The sequence below is a fragment of the Neophocaena asiaeorientalis genome, unplaced genomic scaffold, assembly GCF_003031525.2.
Source record: "Neophocaena asiaeorientalis asiaeorientalis breed wild unplaced genomic scaffold, Neophocaena_asiaeorientalis_V1.1 scaffold1, whole genome shotgun sequence".
NCBI lineage: Eukaryota > Metazoa > Chordata > Mammalia > Artiodactyla > Phocoenidae > Neophocaena > Neophocaena asiaeorientalis.
The window spans coordinates 950,223-967,099 of NW_020171981.1; the positions used below are offsets into that span (position 1 = coordinate 950,223).

The window sequence follows — 16,877 nt, forward strand, 5'->3', positions numbered from 1 at the left end:
TTTTTGTTTGTTTGTTTTGCGGTACGCGGACCTCTCACTGTTGTGGCCTCTCCCGTTGCGGAGCGCAGGCTCCGGACGCGCAGGCTCCGGACTCACAGGCTCAGCGGCCATGGCTCACGGGCCCAGCCGCTCTGCGGCATGTGGGATCTTCCCGGACCGGGACACGAACCTATGTCCCCTGGTCTACTTTCTTTTGCTCAACACTTGTTTTTTGAGACGCATTCATGTTGCTGTGGGTAGCTGCAATTCATTCATTTTCCCCTGCTGTCTGTCAAGCTTTTCCTTGTATGAATATACCACAACCCATCCATCCATCCAACTGTTGATGGACATCTGGGCTGTGTCCAGTTTTTGGACAATCTTGCATGTGTGTCCTCGCACATATGTGTGTGAGAGTCTCCGGGGTACATACCTAGGAGTGAAGCTGCAGGGTCTTAGTGTATGTGACTCTTTAATTTTATAAGATAAATGCCAAATGATTTCCAAAGTAGTTTTTTTTGTTGTTTTTTTTTTTCCGCTGCGTTGGGTCTTCGTTGCTGCGTGTGGGCTTTCTCTAGTTGTGCATGGGCTTCTCATTGCGGTGGCTTCTCTTGTTGTGGAGCATGGGCTCTAGGCATGCGGGCTTCAGTAGTGTTAGCACACGAGCTCAGTAGTTGTGGCACACAGGCTCAGTAATTGTGGCGCATGGGCTTAGTTGCTCCGCGGCATGTGGGATCTTCCTGGACCAGGGATTGAACCCGTGTCCCCTGCATTGGCAGGCGGATTCTTAACCACTGCACCACCAAGGAAGTCCCCCAAAGTAGTTGCATCAATCTGCCTTCCCATCTGCAGTAAGGTCACCTCTTTGGACCTCAGTTTCCCCTGTATTTCCTTTGTAAAATTAGAGAATTGGACTAGGGTATTTCTGAGGTCTCTTTTGGTTCTGACTTTCTATGAATCTGTCATCAAGGAGCCCTGAATAAGCAGCACTAGGGGCTGTGCATCCTTGCAACAACACCTAAGTTGTGAGGGAGAGAGGAGAATGCAACCTGTGCTTGGGACGAGGCCTCCAAACATCCCAGGATGTCTCTTAACATTGGTGTCGGGAGACTTCCCTGGTGGTCCAGCAGTTAAAACTCCTCGCTTCCAATGCAGGGGGCCCGGGTTCGATCCCTGGTCAGGGAACTAGATCCTGCATGCCTCAACTATAAGATCCCATGTTCTGCAACTAAAAGATCCCGTGTGCTGCAAATAAGACTAGGTGCAGCTAAATAGATAAATAAATATTAAAAAAAAAAAGATTGGTGTCAGGGTAGAGACTTTGGCCCTGATGGAGCCTGACAGCTCTTATCTGTACACCTTCTACCTGCCCTTGAGAGAATTCCCCAAAATGGAACGCAAAGAGAGACAAGAGGCAAAAATGACAAATTCATCAGAGATAAGGTAAAACATGGCAAGTAAAGGTCAAGGCTGAGTGATCTGTTAGGGAGGAGTCATGCGGCTCTGTCTTGGAACAGAAAGTGGTAAACTGCCTTCCTAGGGGAAAGTTTCCTGAAAGAAGGGGGAATTTCACAGGAAACTATTGCAGCAGCAATTTTTAAGACAGGGTGAGGGTAAAGTTGGAGATGACTAGAGAGAGGCCAGCCAGGAATTGGTTGCTCTGGCTGGAAGATACTTCCTGAGTACAGATGCTGGCTCTGGTGGACCCTCCCTGGGGCACTTCTCCAGGGCACACAGGCCCTTGGCTCCAATTGGTGTTGGGAAAAAATTGAGTGTTGCAGGAGTGAGAACTCCCCCTGGTTCTCCACAGGGTGGAGGACGATGGGTCTCTGCTGTAAGCCCCTATCTCTGGCTGTCACAAGCGAGAGGTGGATTTAGAACTGCACACTCCCGTAGACCCTCCTCCTGGCTGCATCTCCTCCCTCCTCCCCCTACTGTCCCCCTATGATTTCTTTCTTTCATTCACACATTCATTCCAGCGTATATTCAGTCATATATACAGTGAGTGCCTAATATGTGCCTAGCCCCATGCTAGGCACTGGGGATGCCATAAGGAACAAGGCACATTCCCGTGTCTTGAGGAGCTTATCGTCCAATGGGGAGATGCACTGGATATGATTATCTTTCCCTCCTCTTCATCTGTAGCAGGTTGTAGCGGACTAGGCAACGGACCTGGTGGCAGAGGGTCAGTTGCTTATCTGCAAAATGATGATGACACTTAGCGCAAGGGGTTGCTGTGAGGAGTATGTGCTAGCACCCATGCCTTTCACGTAGTAGGTGCTCAATGAATATTAGCCAAAATGGATTAAAATCTAGGAGGGAGTCATTAGGTAGTCTAAGGCTTCTGAAACTGAGATAGAATGCCCAAAGCCTGGGCTCAGAGGTGGTACCCAGTGACATGGACCTCTCCTCTGCCCAGTCTAAAAGAGGAGGGAGGTGATTCAAAAGGGAAAATTAAAAGAGTTTAGAGCTTTTAAGTCAGAACAGAAAGATGAGAAGATGGGGCCCAGATTGATTAATTTGAAGCAGAGGAGCCTCTGTGGGGGCATGGCGAGGTAATGAGGGAGTCTTCCTGGGAGAGGTTGGGGGTAGAGGCCCGGAATGGGACTACTGAGAGAACTGAAAAACCTCAGTGATTGGCTCATGGACACTCTGGCCAGCACCTCTCCTCCCTCACTCCTTGGACAGTTACTTTCTTGTTGTCCTACCCAGGACTAGTTAGACTTGGGTCCAGCAACATCTAGATGGGGAACGTAATCACTCAGCAAATATTTATTGAGCATTTACTATGTACTGGGCCCCACTCAAAGGGCTGGAGAGACAGCAATGAAGAAAACATGTACATCTGCAAATATATCTGAAGGATAAATTTTTAGAAGTGGAATTGCTGGGGCAAAGGACATGTGCATTTAAATTTTTTCTCCACATTGTCAAGTTGATATACAAAGTTTGTTATAGTTTATGTTCTACTTGGATGCCTGTTTCTGGATGAGTGTATTTTTTTTTTATTTTGTTGAAGTATAGTTGACTTACAGTGTTGTGTTAATTTCTGCTGTACAGCAAAGTGTTTTACATATATGTATTCTTTTTTATATTCTTTTCCATATGGTTGTTGTTGTTTTTTTTTGCGGTACGCAGGCCTCTCACTGTTGTGGCCTCTCCCATTGTGGAGCACAGGCTCCGGACGCGCAGGCTCAGTGGCCATGGCTTACGGGCCCAGCCGCTCCGTGGGATCTTCCCGGACTGGGGCACGAACCCATGTCCCCTGCATCGGCAGGTGGACTCTCAACCACTGCGCCACCAGGGAAGCCCTCCATATGGTTTATCACAGGATATTAAATATAGTTCCCTGTGCTATACAGTAGGGCCTTGTTGTTTGGATGAGTGTATCTTTCTAACCAGAGGGATAATTGCTACGCAGTTGATTCCCCCTCACTGAAATCTTCCCACTAGCCCACGAAGATCCTGAGTTGCTATCCACCAAGGCCAGAAAAGGAGTACCTTCATAGGAGATGCTTTCTTTAGCTGTGATGAGGTGAGCTTTCTCCAAGATTGATGCTATTTGGGGAGATTCTTGGTAGGGGTGGAGCTCACTCCATGTAGGAGTGGAAGACTCTTTATGACCAAGAGGAGAGGGGAGTTGAGGAACTGCTATTTCAAAAAGATGCCCAAGGGAAGGGGCCAGAAAGTGACATCAACAGGGATCACTTTGTTCGGGCATGGGCCGCAAGTTTAGCTGCCCCCCTCCTGGCTATGACTGGATTGTAGGGAGAAGGGTGTGGCAGAGTTTTTGTGCACGAGAATGTCAACATCGTGACATGTATGACCCCAGTGCTTGGCAGGGACACGGCCATGCGGATTCTCTGCACACTGGGCTGACCCCTTCACCTGAGCTGCTCAGCACATGATTCTCCTTCCTCGAGCTAGACAGCTGTCAGGGTCAGGGAGCAGCTCGGGAGACCTAGAGGACTGGGGTGGACATACGAAAGCTCCAGAATGTCGCAGCAGTAAATATATGTCTTGGTTTCCAGGACTGTCTGATTTCAAAAATACTGCCCCACAAGTTCACCAGCACCTGTCAGGCCGGGTGTCCCAGATTTTGACTTGGAAAATATAGTCTGTCTCACAGGTAATGGAGAAGGGGGAAGGCAGCAGTTCGTTCATTCGTGTCTAAGCGTGGGATTGTGGGGGGAGGGGCGGGAGCAGGAGACCAGCAGAGATGGGCCCAGCTCTGTGCTAGAATCTCCCGTTGAATTCTCAGCTCTGCGCTGAGGTGAGCAGGTGAGTAGGACGCAAGGTGGTGTGATTGACACCTTTCTAGCCCCACCTGCTCACCCGGTCCTCCGCCCTATCCTACCCACTTTGGGAGGTCTAATCTACAAGCCTCAGCTCTCTGCCTCGCCCCACCAGCTCAACGAAGAAGGTCCACGTGCAAATGGGAAAGCAGTCTACCACGGCTGCTTAAATACCTGGTGTAAGCACCTGGGTTCGTTGTGGCCGATTTCAGGCTGCGGGGATACGGACGTCAGTTTCTCCCCCGGGGAGACAGGAAGGAGATTCCGGGTCCCCAGAGCTGCTATACAGCCCGTTCGGTTGACACCCCAGCCCCCCTCCCCAACTCCCCCATCGCAGCGGCGGTCCGCCCACCTCCTAAGCGATCAGGCCACTGCCCCTAGCCTCCTACGTTCTCCTCCCAGTGTAGCCCGGCCTATCTCCCCACCCGAGGCCCCGCCCCCGACCCCTCCCTGTCCTGGCAGGCTCCGGAGAGGCGGTGCTGGCCAGCGGTCTGGGACAGACGCACCACCGGGACTACAAGTCCCAGCAGCCACTGGGGCCCGGCCTCGGGGGCGGGGCTATACCGGGCAGCGAATTGGAAGGAGCCCTGGAGCTCAGGCTAGGGAACGCGCATGGCCAATCGCCGGGCGGCTCGGGCAGTGTGCCGTTGGGGGCGGGGAGAAGCCCGCCAGGGCCGGGACAAAAGCCGGATCCCGGGCGGCCGCGGGAGGCTGGAACGCTCCCGGTAGCGGCGGTGTTTGGGGGCCTGTAGACCGAGCGCCGCGCACAGGCTGTCGCAGAGAGGTGAGTGGCGGGCGACTGCTTTCGCGAGATGGACCTCACCTGGTCCAGAGCTTCCTGCCTCCCTCCCCCAACCCGGAACCGCCTCCCCCGACGCCGACTTCGGGCTCACGCGCGCTCCCTGCACCTGCTTGGAAGTTTTGAGGGTCTTAAGCTTTAGGTTAGCCTTCGCCGGGATCCCGGCTGGTTGCCTCGTGTCGCCCCCTCCCCCACTCCTCCACATTCCAGTTCCTGGGAGTTTGCACAGGGCTTGCCGCCGTCCTTGGCTGTCTTCTCTCCGCCGAATTGCATTCGCCCCTAACTGGAGCCCCTCATCCCCACCCCGGGGCCAGCCATCGAGCCTCGTCGGGCTTTATCCGGCCACCTCTTGCCCCCATCTGGGTCCCTCCCACCGGATGCCGGGGACGGGAAGTAGTGGCTAGTTTCCCCACTCCTGCCCCTCATAAGCCGGGCTCAGGCCCTTCCTCTTAGTTCTGTGGAAAGTCGACTGAGCCCCGCGCCGAAGTGGAGGGAGCGAGCGGGGCACGCAGCCGCTGCGGGCCACATGGGGCTGGGCCGACCCAGGCCTCGCCACGAGGACCTAGCCTTGGATCGGCGGTGCAGGAAAGACCCTGCTAGCTCTGGAGGTGCCGTCGGGCCCAGCCGCTAAGCGACAGATGGTCGGGGTACCCGTCTCCCTCCCCACCCTTGGCGTTGCTGCCGAGCTTTGTCGAGGCAAGGTCCTCATGGGGCTGGAGGATGCTGCCGCCGCCCTCCTGTTGGGCTTGGCAGAGGGCCAGTCGCGGCGCCAGCTGCCCTCTCCAACCTTGGCGGATACTGTGAGGGGCCAAGGAGTTCTGCCATTAGGTGGTCCTCCGGAGTCTGCCTGGGAAGAGGATTTTGGGGGTGGGTGGGAGGGGAGCAGTGCATAGCACAGTTTGGTCAGCCAGCCCACAGCCCGCTTCTCTCTCCTCCCTTTAACTTTGCTCTGGGTTCCAGCCAGCTCAGATCGTTGGGTTTCTGAGATTCTGAAATGTTGGGTGAAGGACAACTGGTAGCCCCAGCTGCCCAGAGGGTTGTTTTCACCTCTGAAAGAGCTCCTGCTTCTGCTGCTTCTTCTGCTTTTTTTTTTTTTTTAAGTGCTCCTTAAACAGCTTGGAGGATGGTGATGGGAACAGCCCTCAGACACTGAGCTGGGTGGTTGGTGCCTCCACCCCCATTCTCCACTATGTTTGCTGCAGTAGAGGACCCTCAGAATTCTGCCCCTCCTTTTACTCCAGGGATTGTCTGTCGTTTCAAAAAAATCCCAATCCTACGGATACTAACCTTAAAATAAGTGCTCTTTGGCCTTCCCACAGAGACCATAAGTAGCGTCCCCAGTGGTTCCTCTCCACTGGCGGTGTCCCAGGGATACAGTCCTGGGGAACAGGCTCCTTTCATTCAGCCTTCTCTGTGGGCTGCTTCTGCCCTCGGTGGCTGCTGTGGGTGAACTCGGTTCTGGGCCACTTATCCTGTCTGCAGAAAAGACCCCATTCTGCTCAGAAGGTCCCTCCTTTGGATAGAGAGAGAGAGAGAGAGAGAGAGAGAGAGAGAGAGTGAGTGTGTGTGTGTGTGTGTGTGTGTGTGTGTGTGTGTTTTCAGGTTCCTTGGCATGATATCTGCCACATTTAGCTAAGTAACAGTTTCTGGGGCCCCAGAGTGGACCCCTGGGGTCTTCGCTCTGCCCTGACCATCTCTCACCAGTTTGATAGCACGTTCAGTTATTCAGTTCCTGAGGAGGCAGCCCAAGACTCCGTAGTGGAGGGTGTGTGTGTGTGTGTGTGTGTGTGTGTGTGTGTGTGTGTGTGTGTGTGTGTTGTGTTCCCAGCCCAGATTGGTATACACGTTAAGTCCTATTGTCACTTGAGCAGATGTTCTTAGCTATTGGTCTCTGGGCTGTCAGATCATGGTCATAGGTCACCACCTTGAAATGATACGCACAGCTGGGTATGTGCACATTTTTCTGGGCTTTTTTTCTGGTGCTCAGAAGAGTCTGAGACCTCAGATAGGTTAAGAGCCACTGCCCTAGAGAGGCCGTACTGAATGATTAAACTTGCGGATTTATCTCCACCCAGTCCACTCCCTGGTTTTGTGAGCCTTCTTACCCTGTCTTGAATATGCAGAGGCCAGATTCTTTCCCTGCTTTTTTTCTATCATGTAAATTCTGTGTCTTGGCTTTGAGAGGGCCTTCGCCATCTAAGCCACAGTGCTCTAGTGGCAAATCTGTGGGTGAACTGGCAAAACTTTTCTATCCTGTATCATCCCCTGTTGTCTTCTCTCCCATCCCCTCCCGAGGACTGGTTGAAGATGAGTTCTTGGATCTGAGACTTGAACAAGGGCTCAAGAAAATTGAGATTTTTTTTCCGCTGCAGAAGGTCTCGTTTCTCATCCGTGTTCTTTCCGAAGTTGGGTCTCTGTTTGGGGAGGTGCCAGGTTTGGGGGGTTGTTGTTCTGGGAGTGCCCTCTGCTGGAGAGGCTTCGCGAGGGGCTTCCTTTCTCCTGGAATCCGTGATCAGCCGGCGGCTGATGTTTCTGAACCGCTAAGGGTGGTCAGCAGCTGCCCCCTCCTTTCTCTGCTTGATCTGCCCTGGGCTGCACTCTGTTTGGGAGGGGGGTAGGGGCACGTGTACCCATCTGATTTCAGGACCAGTTTTTCTGGTCTGAGTCAAGGAGGTTGGGAAATGGAGCTGGAGTGGGTGGGGGGTGGAGGGCTGTGAGGCAGTGGGGCTGGTTGAGGTACCTCCTTCGGAAACTTATGTTGAGAAGGAGCCGGAAGTCATCCCAGGGGAAGGTGAGAAAAGGGAACGTCTCCTTTGAGCCCCTTCCCAGCTACCCGACTTTGGGCCAGACACCAGACTGAATGCACCCATTGTGCCGAGCTGGAGACTAGCTGGGAGGCTGAGGGAGCCAGCCAAGCCAGGGTGAGAACCTGAAGCCCAGCCTGGCTTTTGGGAGGGAGGTGCAGAGTGGCCCCTGGAACTCTGGCCTTCCCTCAGCTGGGAATGGAGACCAGCCTTCCTGAGTGTATAAACCAGCCAGCCCTCCAGTTCCACCCTCCTTTATTTACACTTGACTTTTCTCCCCCAGCAAATTCAACAACTTCAGTTCTGGGTCTTTGTTGGAGAGGCAGGAGTGACTTTTCCTGATCTGGCCAAGCTCTTGGCATGAATGACTTGGTTTCCTTTCCCTCCCTGTCTCCCCCACCCTTTCTCTCCCCAAATCGCTCCTGGCACTACCCAAGGGAGAATGGGTGTGTCAGGACAAAGCGATGGGGAGGGAATATGAAGAAATTGTCATCAGAGACTCTTCTGTGAGGTGAAGGTAGGGGAAATGGCCTGGTTCTTGGAGAACTGCTCTTTTCTCTAGGACTGAGATGTGGGTTTTCTGGGGACCAGGAGTGAGAGGGTTTGGGTTCAATCCTTGGGTCCCAGACTTCCCTGGTTTGGAAGTGGTTAAGAATCCGCCTGCCAATGCATGGGACACAGGTTCTAGCCCTGGTCCCGGAAGATCCCGCATGCCGCGGAGCAACTAAGCCCGTGCACCACAACTACTGAAGCCCACGCGCCTAGAGCCCATGCTCTGCAACAAGAGAAGCCACCACAGTGAGAAGCCCGCGCACCACCACAAAGAGTAACTCCCGTCGGCCACAACTAGAGAAAGCCCGCGTGCAGCAACGAAGACCGAACACAGCCAAAAAAATAAAAAGCCTTAGGTCCCCTGCTTTTTTTTTTTTTTGGCTGCATTGGGTCTTCATTGCTGCGTGTGGGCTTTCTCTAGTTGTGGCCCCCGGGCTTCTCATTGCAGTGGTTTCTCATGTTGCGGAGCACGGGCTCTAGGGCTCAGGCTCGGTAGTTGTGGCTCACGGGCTCTAGAGCACAGGCTCAGTAGTTGTGGTGCACGGGCTTAGTTGCTCTGTGGCATGTGGGATCTTCCCGGACCAGGGCTCGAACCCGTGTCCGCTGCATTAGCGGGCGGATCCTTAACCACTGCACCACCAGGGAAGTCCTCCCCGCCCAACCCGCTTATTAATTAGGCTTCTTGGACAAGTTATCTTAACCCCTCTGAGGTTTTGTTCCTCATCTAAGAAACAAGGCCATAAATCTCCATGTCCCTCCCAGGGCTCACATACATGTGACCGAGGATGGTTTCTGCCTCTTCTCCCAACTCTGGCTCAGTTAGAAGTGACCAGTATGGGTGGTCCCCAGAGAGGCCTCTGTTTTGCTCTAAATTAGTAGCTGGATGACTCAGTGGGGTGGGTGGGATGCACTGAAAGTCACAGTTCCGCCAGCCTGTTTCTGCTCTGAACTTGGGTGGGAGTCTAGCGTCCTAGGAGAAATGGGCTTTGACGTGACTCTTCCTCTTTGCTCCTTGGGGGCTTGGTCCTGCGTGAGGCTAAGTAGACTTGCTCGCCCAGCCTTCAGGCTGGTGATGTGTATGAGTGTGAAGTGGGTGAGTCTGGGTGTGGGAAAGACCAAACGTGAAGGAGGTGTAAGGCCAGCATTGACATTTGGCCGTGTTCCCCACAGGTCACAGAACCAAAGGGTGTGTTTCAGTGTCTGTATGCCCACCTCGGCTGAGACTAGCACTCAGGTGTGGGTCACATCCCTGCTATTCCTGGTCTCCCCATCCGGCTTCCTTTGTGCCAGGATGAATGTGGTCTTGGGTGAGCTAGTTTTCCTAGAGGGAGTGGAGGCCAAGAGTCCCTGGGGGAAAAAAATGCCACCTTTGTTTTTCTCCACCATCTTTCCTCATCCATCATTTCCCGATCCTCTTTCTATGATGTTAGAAGTGCTGTTTGAGATCTCCCTTCCATCCCTCCTCCTGGGGCAGCCCTCTTCTCCCTCAGAGAAGCGCTGAGATCTGGTTTTATCGTCTGGGGGCAGCTGGGCATAGGTCTGCCCTGCTGGAGAAGATAGCCCCTCCATCTCCCCACCTCCTCTGACCAGCCCCTCTCACCCCACCAGGTAGAGCAGGGCCCTCCGCAGCCATGTCGGCCAAGGCGATCTCCGAGCAGACAGGCAAAGAACTCCTCTACAAGTACATCTGCACCACCTCGGCCATCCAGAACCGGTTCAAGTATGCCCGGGTCACCCCTGACACTGACTGGGCCCACCTGCTGCAGGACCACCCATGGCTGCTCAGCCAGGTGAGCCCACCCCCCGGCCTGAGCCCCTCCTCCAGGCCCAGAGTCCCAGGAAGAGAAAGCAGTCGGTTTGCTGGAGATGTCCCCCCGGGGCATGTGATGGCAGACGGTCTGCATGGGTGGGCAGGGTGCAGGGGCTGAGCACGTTTTGTGTTTGGCCCCGGGCCCTGCATGCTGAGGTCCCCTGGCACGGCGTACAGAGCCTGGACTGGAACTGGACAAACCCGAGTTCAGATGGCAGCTCTGCATCCTAACCGTGCGGCCTGGGGCAAGCCATTTCACCCCTCTAGAGTTTTAGATTCCCCATCTGTCACATGGGCATGACACTCACCCTGTGAGTTTAAGGATTAGTAACAATGTCTGGAAAGTATTCAGAGTGCTGCCTGGCACTTGGTAGTTGCTCCCTGACAAACACCCACCCTGTCAGGAATACGTCAGGGCATGAGGAAGTGTGACCTTGTACTTTGGGTAGAATGGCTGATGGGATCCACCCTGGAGTAGAGGCTCCTCTCTGTAGATCTCTGCAGGGCTATTGTTGAGATGGTGTCTGGAAGCTTAGACTTCTTTGGCAGGCCCCAGAGGGCGGGACTGGGACCAGTAGGGGGAGGCATTCAGGGATGCAGGTTTCCTCCCACCATGAGGCAGCCCAAACCACAAAGCAAGCTGCCTCCGGAGGCGGTGAACTTCCTGGTCCTAGAGGTGTGTGAGCAGTGGCTAGGGGCTGCTTGTTGGTCTTATAGACAGGGTTCAAACCCTGGGATCGGGTTGACCAGATGTCCTCAAAGGTCCTTTGTCACCCCAAGGCTCTGTCTCCGTTCTTTCTTTTGAAACACTGGTGCTAGTCGATATTCTGAGGCGTTGAATGAAGCTAAGATACCACATAGGGAGGGTAGGGAATCACTTCCTCATTCAGCGCGTATTCAGTGAGCACCTGCTCTGCCAGACCCCTTCCTGGGTGAGGATGGCTTTAGATTCCTTGTTGTTAAAAGAAAGATGTTGACTGGAGTAGGTGAGGGAAGCTTCTGGGAGTTGACCTTGAAGGTTGGGTGGAATTCGCTCTGGGGGTGGGGTGGATTGGAAGCCACCAGGCTACGTTGTGCTTTGGGTCCCCAAACTGTCACCTCTTACTCTACCCTATCTTTCCTTGCTGTAAATACAAACCCCTCTTATTCCAGAGCTTGGTGGTTAAGCCAGACCAGCTGATCAAACGGCGTGGAAAGCTGGGCCTAGTTGGGGTCAACCTCACTCTGGACGGAGTCAAGTCCTGGTTGAAGCCACGGCTGGGACAGGAGGCCACAGTGAGTCTGGGTGTAGGATCGGGGTGGATGTGCTGTGGTAACAGAAGCAAATGTGGTCGCCTCCAGATCAGCACTGTCGGTCACCCCCACAGCTGGTCAGATTGCAGCCTGGGGAAGGCAGGAGCCCAGCAGAGCTGCCTTAGTGCTCGTTCCCAGCTCCCCTATCAGGGAACGGCAAGATGTGCTGTACAGGTAACCCCAGTACAATTAGAGAGCCAGGTGGAAATGGTCTGTTTCTTTAACAACAGTCGTGGAGATGGGACTCTGAGAACTATTCTGGGAACTCCTTTCTTTTTAGTTTCCAGAAAGGGTAGGGTAGCTTGTCATGACCTGCGTATGTAAGCGGGTGGGTAAAAAAAAAAAAAAAAACTTGAAGGGAGATGCAGAATCATTTGGGCAGAAACGTTCTTGGGCCAAGAACCTAGGAGGAGGAAACAATAATACTGAAGAGTAAACTTAATTCTTGCCTTCTTCCAGCTCATTGATCCATTTCAACTCTGTAGATGAGATAGTTAAAGTGAAATACGGCTTAGGAAAGCTAAGTGATGCCCAGAAATAAAACTGCATTTCATTTTCTTTTCCCAAAAGGAGCTGGAGAACTGAAGGGAGGGAGTAAGCTGAGGCTTGGCTTACACTGGGGAGGATGTGCTGTCCATACCTGGCTTTGTCGCATCTGGGGTGACCATGGACCAGGGTTGAGCTGTTCTCTAACTTGGTTGCCCAGGAGTAGGATGAAGATGGTGATGGAGCCATCTTCCTTTTTACTGGCCTTCCTCAAATTAAGCTCTTCACGTTAATTTCCCGGTTTCTGGCTCTCCTGGGTAAAGAGGGATCCTTGAAGTTACACACAGGCCTGGGGGCAGAGGGATCTTGACCTTTGTGCCCCCAGGCCTTTGGGGAGAGGACAGCAGGGTTGGGGGCTGAGCAGTGTCCCCAGGGAGGTCCTCATGCTTCCTTCTCCTCAGCTGTCTGTTGGGAGGGGGATGTCAGGGACCTCTGAGCTGGCAGCAGCATTGACCCCAGCGGGAGCAGCTCATTACCTCTGATGGATCACTGTCTGGTCCTGACTCAGCAATGACGCACGCATGGGTGGGCGGGGGCTTCGGGACATGCTGGGAGGGATGAGGGCTGTCTCGCCTCGGCTGCTGCCAGGGACCCACTCAAACTGATTAGCTCTGCAAGCCTGTTGTCCTCAGCCGGGAAGGTCTGTGTGGAAAAGTTTTCCCTGTCAGGCTCCCCTCTCTCCCCGCTCCGAGCCATTCCCTGCGCCCTGAGCCATTCCCTGCGCCTAGACTCATGTTCTGGGGCTGGGTCTCCCTGCCTGAGCTCTGGGATAGATAGCCTTGATTTGTCTGAGCGCTTTAATTTGTGGCACAGCAGAGGGGGAGATGCTCCTGATCTCTGCTCCTGGGGGCGGGGTGTTGCTGCAGCTCATTTATCCTCCTCCAGAGGAGGCAGGAAAGAATGTGTGAGGTCAGTGTTGAAGTGTAGCTGGCACGAGGTGGTGGATGGAAGAGGAGATCTCATGAAGACTTCTTGAGCCCATTGCCCTGGTTTCTGGAAAGATCTCTTTCTGGCAGGTGTTGTGGCAGTAGTGCTAGGGCCCCGCCTCTGATGGGAGGGCGAGGTGGAGGGACCAGAGGGCGATCCTTCCTCCTGCCCTGCGAGCAAGACATGCCTTCTGGTCTAAGCTTTACCTCCCTCAATCTCTGTAGGTTGGCAAGGCCAGAGGCTTCCTCAAGAACTTCCTGATCGAACCCTTCGTCCCCCACACTCAGGTATGTGTGAAGTAGCTCCAAGCTGGGTCTTCTCCCTCTGGGAGCTTTGTGCCTGTTGACCCTAAAATGATGAAGGAGAAATCAAGCTGCTGGAGAAAAACCAAAGGGACCAGAGTCTCTGAAGCGGTGCTAAGGGTTTGAGGGTGCTACGGAGCAGGGAGTCCAGAGATGAAGGAAAGGGCTTAGTTAGCAGCAGGAAGGAATCAAGGTTGGTAACAGAGGGGACTTCCCAGTGCTAGGATGAGAAGGACTTGAAGGCAGGACCCCTTCCCTCAGAGCAGGTCACGTTGGCTCAGTCTGGACTGTCAGCCAGCAAGGCAGTGGCCTCTTGTCTCTTGTCCTCAAGGGGAAGATGGTGACCTGCTCTTACCTTGTGAGAGGTGTCTATGGGGTTTTAGAAATGATACCACCGGGGTTGGGCCCCTCACCCACGTGGTGCTCTCTTCCCCCGTAAGGAGGAGGAGTTCTATGTCTGCATCTATGCTACCCGAGAAGGGGACTACGTCCTGTTCCACCACGAAGGTGGGGTGGATGTGGGTGACGTGGACGCCAAAGCCCAGAAACTGCTCGTTGGTGTGGACGAGAAACTGAGTCCTGAGGGCATCAAGAAACACCTGTTGGTCCACGCCCCCGAAGACAAGAAAGAGTTGAGTGAGAGGGATGGCAGGGAGGTGGCAGCGGAGGAACGGGGAAGGCCGACAGCTCTGGACGCAGAGTGGGGAAAGCAGAGTGGTCTATCCCTGTCTGGGCACCCACTGCGCCACCCCAGCATCTGGCCGGAAGGTGGGGAGCAGAAGGCAGGCACCGCCACTCCCCGTCCCCAGGAGGGATGCTGCGGGTGGAGGGGAGGCCGGCTCAGACTGAAACGTGCGTCAGTGTCCCTCACCTCCGTGCCCCTTCTGTCTGGCGCGTGTCCTCCTCCTGCTGCATGCCTGACAGCTCCCTTCTGCCTCAGCGGCTGAAGAGCAATGTCTGGGGAGCGGAAAGTGAGGGGTCAGCGGGGTGGCTGTTGGCAAGTGGAGCTGTCAGAGGCAGTGAGAGATTGCTTCTGAGCCCGCTCCGCCACGGATTGACAGTCCCTCTCTGCCTCCCCCTGTAGGATTCTAGCCAGCTTTATCTCCGGCCTCTTCAATTTCTATGAGGATCTGTACTTCACCTACCTCGAGATCAACCCCCTTGGTAACTATCTCTGCTGGGGTGGGACAGGGCAGAGTCTGAGTACTTATGGTAACCCTGGCCTTGACGTTCCGAGGACCAGACCCCCACTTGCAGGGGGCAGCGCAGACAGCTGTGCGTGGGCGGAGGGATCTCCGGGCTCCTGTTCCTGAGCTCTCAGGAGGCCACAGTCATTCCTCTTTTCGCCAACTCCAGTTTCTTTCTTTCTCCTGGGATGGGGAAGTCCTGGTTGTGATCTGACTCTGCCCTGTGGCTCTTGCTGCCAGCGGGTGAGGCTGTTATACCAGGAGCTGAGCCGCCCCTGCATCCGCCTGACCGGTCAGACCCTTCCTTCCTCTTGGTGCCTCGGAGACCTCCTCCCCGCCTCCCCCTCCAGGAGTTGGTCCATCATTGACCCCCAAGGCTGTAAAGACCGCCGCGAAGCCTCTCACGCTGTGAAGGAGGCAGATGGCCTGGGCTGGCTCTGGCCAGGGTTTCATGGGGCAAAGTCCTGATTCAGATTCCAACTAGGGATGTAGCCCCTCTAATGGACCAGATGGCTCTGTGCTGACTTAATTAGCTAAATGGCCCTGGGGGAAAGGGAAATGGACTCCAGTGAGGCGGCAGTAAATGAATCCTGCTGGCTGGGGGCCCAGTGCGCCCACGGCTTCCCACTTCTCGCTGGACCCTAGGAGACCCACTTCTCGCTGGACCCTAGGAGACTGTGCCTTAGACACTTTTTTTGTAAATAGCGGGGTTGTGGTGGATGAATAGTTAAACATTTAAGGCATGGAGTATAGCATTTTGTAAAAATGCTTGAAAATTGCCATGGCAACTGAAACAGACCTTTCTGCCCTATTACCTACAGGTCGGGGAGCTGGGACTGGTCTTGTAGAATTTGCTTTTCCTTGAATGGGGGAAAAGCTGTGTCTCCATAAGGACCAATCTGGTTTCTTGTTGAGCTGGAGAGTTGTTAGGCCTGGGTGGTCCCCCATGGGAGTGGTGTGTGGGGAAGTCTGGAGGGGGTTGGAGGTTGATGGTCACCTCGGCTAGGGCCCATGTCTGATTGCCTCTTTTTTTTCTTTTCTGCTTAAAGTAGTGACCAAAGATGGCGTCTACGTCCTTGACTTGGCAGCCAAGGTGGACGCCACTGCCGACTACATCTGCAAAGTGAAGTGGGGTGATATAGAGTTCCCTCCCCCCTTCGGGCGGGAGGCTTATCCAGAGGTAAGGCTGGTTTGGGGAGGAGATGGAGAGTGAGGGGGACTGGCGGGGTGGGGGAGTGACTGATCTCCTATGAGCATTTGGCAACCCTTGTGGGCTATGTATTTGGCAGGAAAGGAAGGCCAGGAGCCATTTAATTTTTTAAAAACCCTGGAGGAGAAGGGTGTGGGGGTCAGCCAAGCCTCTGAATCCCGGCTGGAGATCCTTTTAGACTCCCCTCTCAATCACCCTCCCTGGGCTCGTGACGTGATTTGTTGTTTCTCAGTAATTCTGAGTGGCTCCCCGAATCCTGCCAGGAAGGTAGTTCTCTCAGCCACTTGCTGAGAATTTTAATTGCTCCTTCCCACCCCAACCTCTGAGAGGTCCTCGCCACAGCATCAGGCATGTGTGACAAAACCCAGGTCAAGGGAAGAGGTTGGGCTGGGGGGAGGGGTGGGGCCTGGGGGGCACAGCACGGGATGAGCTAGGCAGGCAGATGCTGGGAGTGGGGGCCGTGCTAGAAGCAGAGTGACATAGCGAGGCCTGGGACTTGGGCAGAGAGCCAAGGACTTGAAGTCTGAGAGAAAGGACTTGGGAAGTTTGTCTCCAGGTGGTGACTGGCTGTGGGTGGTTTTGGTACTTGGAGACGGCATCACGTTTTGTCCCAGGCACATGAGGCCCTGCACAACCCCTTCTCCCTGACGCTGTGAAGGCAATGGAGGACCTCTTCATACGACTCCAGGAGAAGGGGAGGGGTCCTGGGATCTGTGACCTGGTGAAGGGTGTGCCCCCAGGGCTCACCTGTTGCTGTCTGGCCCCTAGGAAGCCTACATCGCAGACCTGGATGCCAAAAGCGGGGCAAGCTTGAAGCTGACCTTGCTGAACCCCAAGGGGAGGATCTGGACCATGGTGGCCGGAGGTGGCGCCTCTGTCGTGTACAGGTGACTGAGAGGGCTGCTGAGGGGATGGCAGCCAGGTCCACCTAGGCTTCCCACATGTGGCCTGGATCAAGTCGCTTCACCTCGGGGTCTCCAGTTTCCCCCCGCTCGGTGCAGAGCAGAACTCGTGGGGCATCCCAGAGGGGCCTACACAGCGTCTCTGCAACCTTCTTCTTTGCTTCAAAATGAAGTTATTAGTTATAATTCTTATCATTAGTCATATGTGCTCCATGCAAAAGTACAACAAATACGGAAAATGAACCAGAAAGTGAATTTTGCTTGGCTGTGT

General features: G+C 54.3%; 1 protein-coding gene across 3 annotated transcripts in view; it reads left to right on the top strand.

Moving 5' to 3' along the window:
- Window positions 1–4,908: 4,908 nt before the first annotated feature.
- ACLY (ATP citrate lyase) overlaps window positions 4,909–16,877 on the top strand; it is a 42,338-nt gene continuing 30,369 nt past the window's right edge. The window contains exons 1-8 of one of the 3 annotated variants that reach the window (XM_024742203.1): window positions 4,909–5,058; window positions 10,038–10,219; window positions 11,392–11,514; window positions 13,230–13,292; window positions 13,748–13,938; window positions 14,392–14,471; window positions 15,544–15,674; window positions 16,473–16,591. In XM_024742203.1, coding sequence (XP_024597971.1) covers window positions 10,061–10,219; window positions 11,392–11,514; window positions 13,230–13,292; window positions 13,748–13,938; window positions 14,392–14,471; window positions 15,544–15,674; window positions 16,473–16,591 — 866 coding nt within the window. In that variant the 5' untranslated portion in view covers window positions 4,909–5,058; window positions 10,038–10,060. The remainder of the gene's footprint in view (window positions 5,059–10,037; window positions 10,220–11,391; window positions 11,515–13,229; window positions 13,293–13,747; window positions 13,939–14,391; window positions 14,472–15,543; window positions 15,675–16,472; window positions 16,592–16,877) is intronic. The other 2 variants (XM_024742213.1, XM_024742222.1) reach the window with 2 other exon arrangements.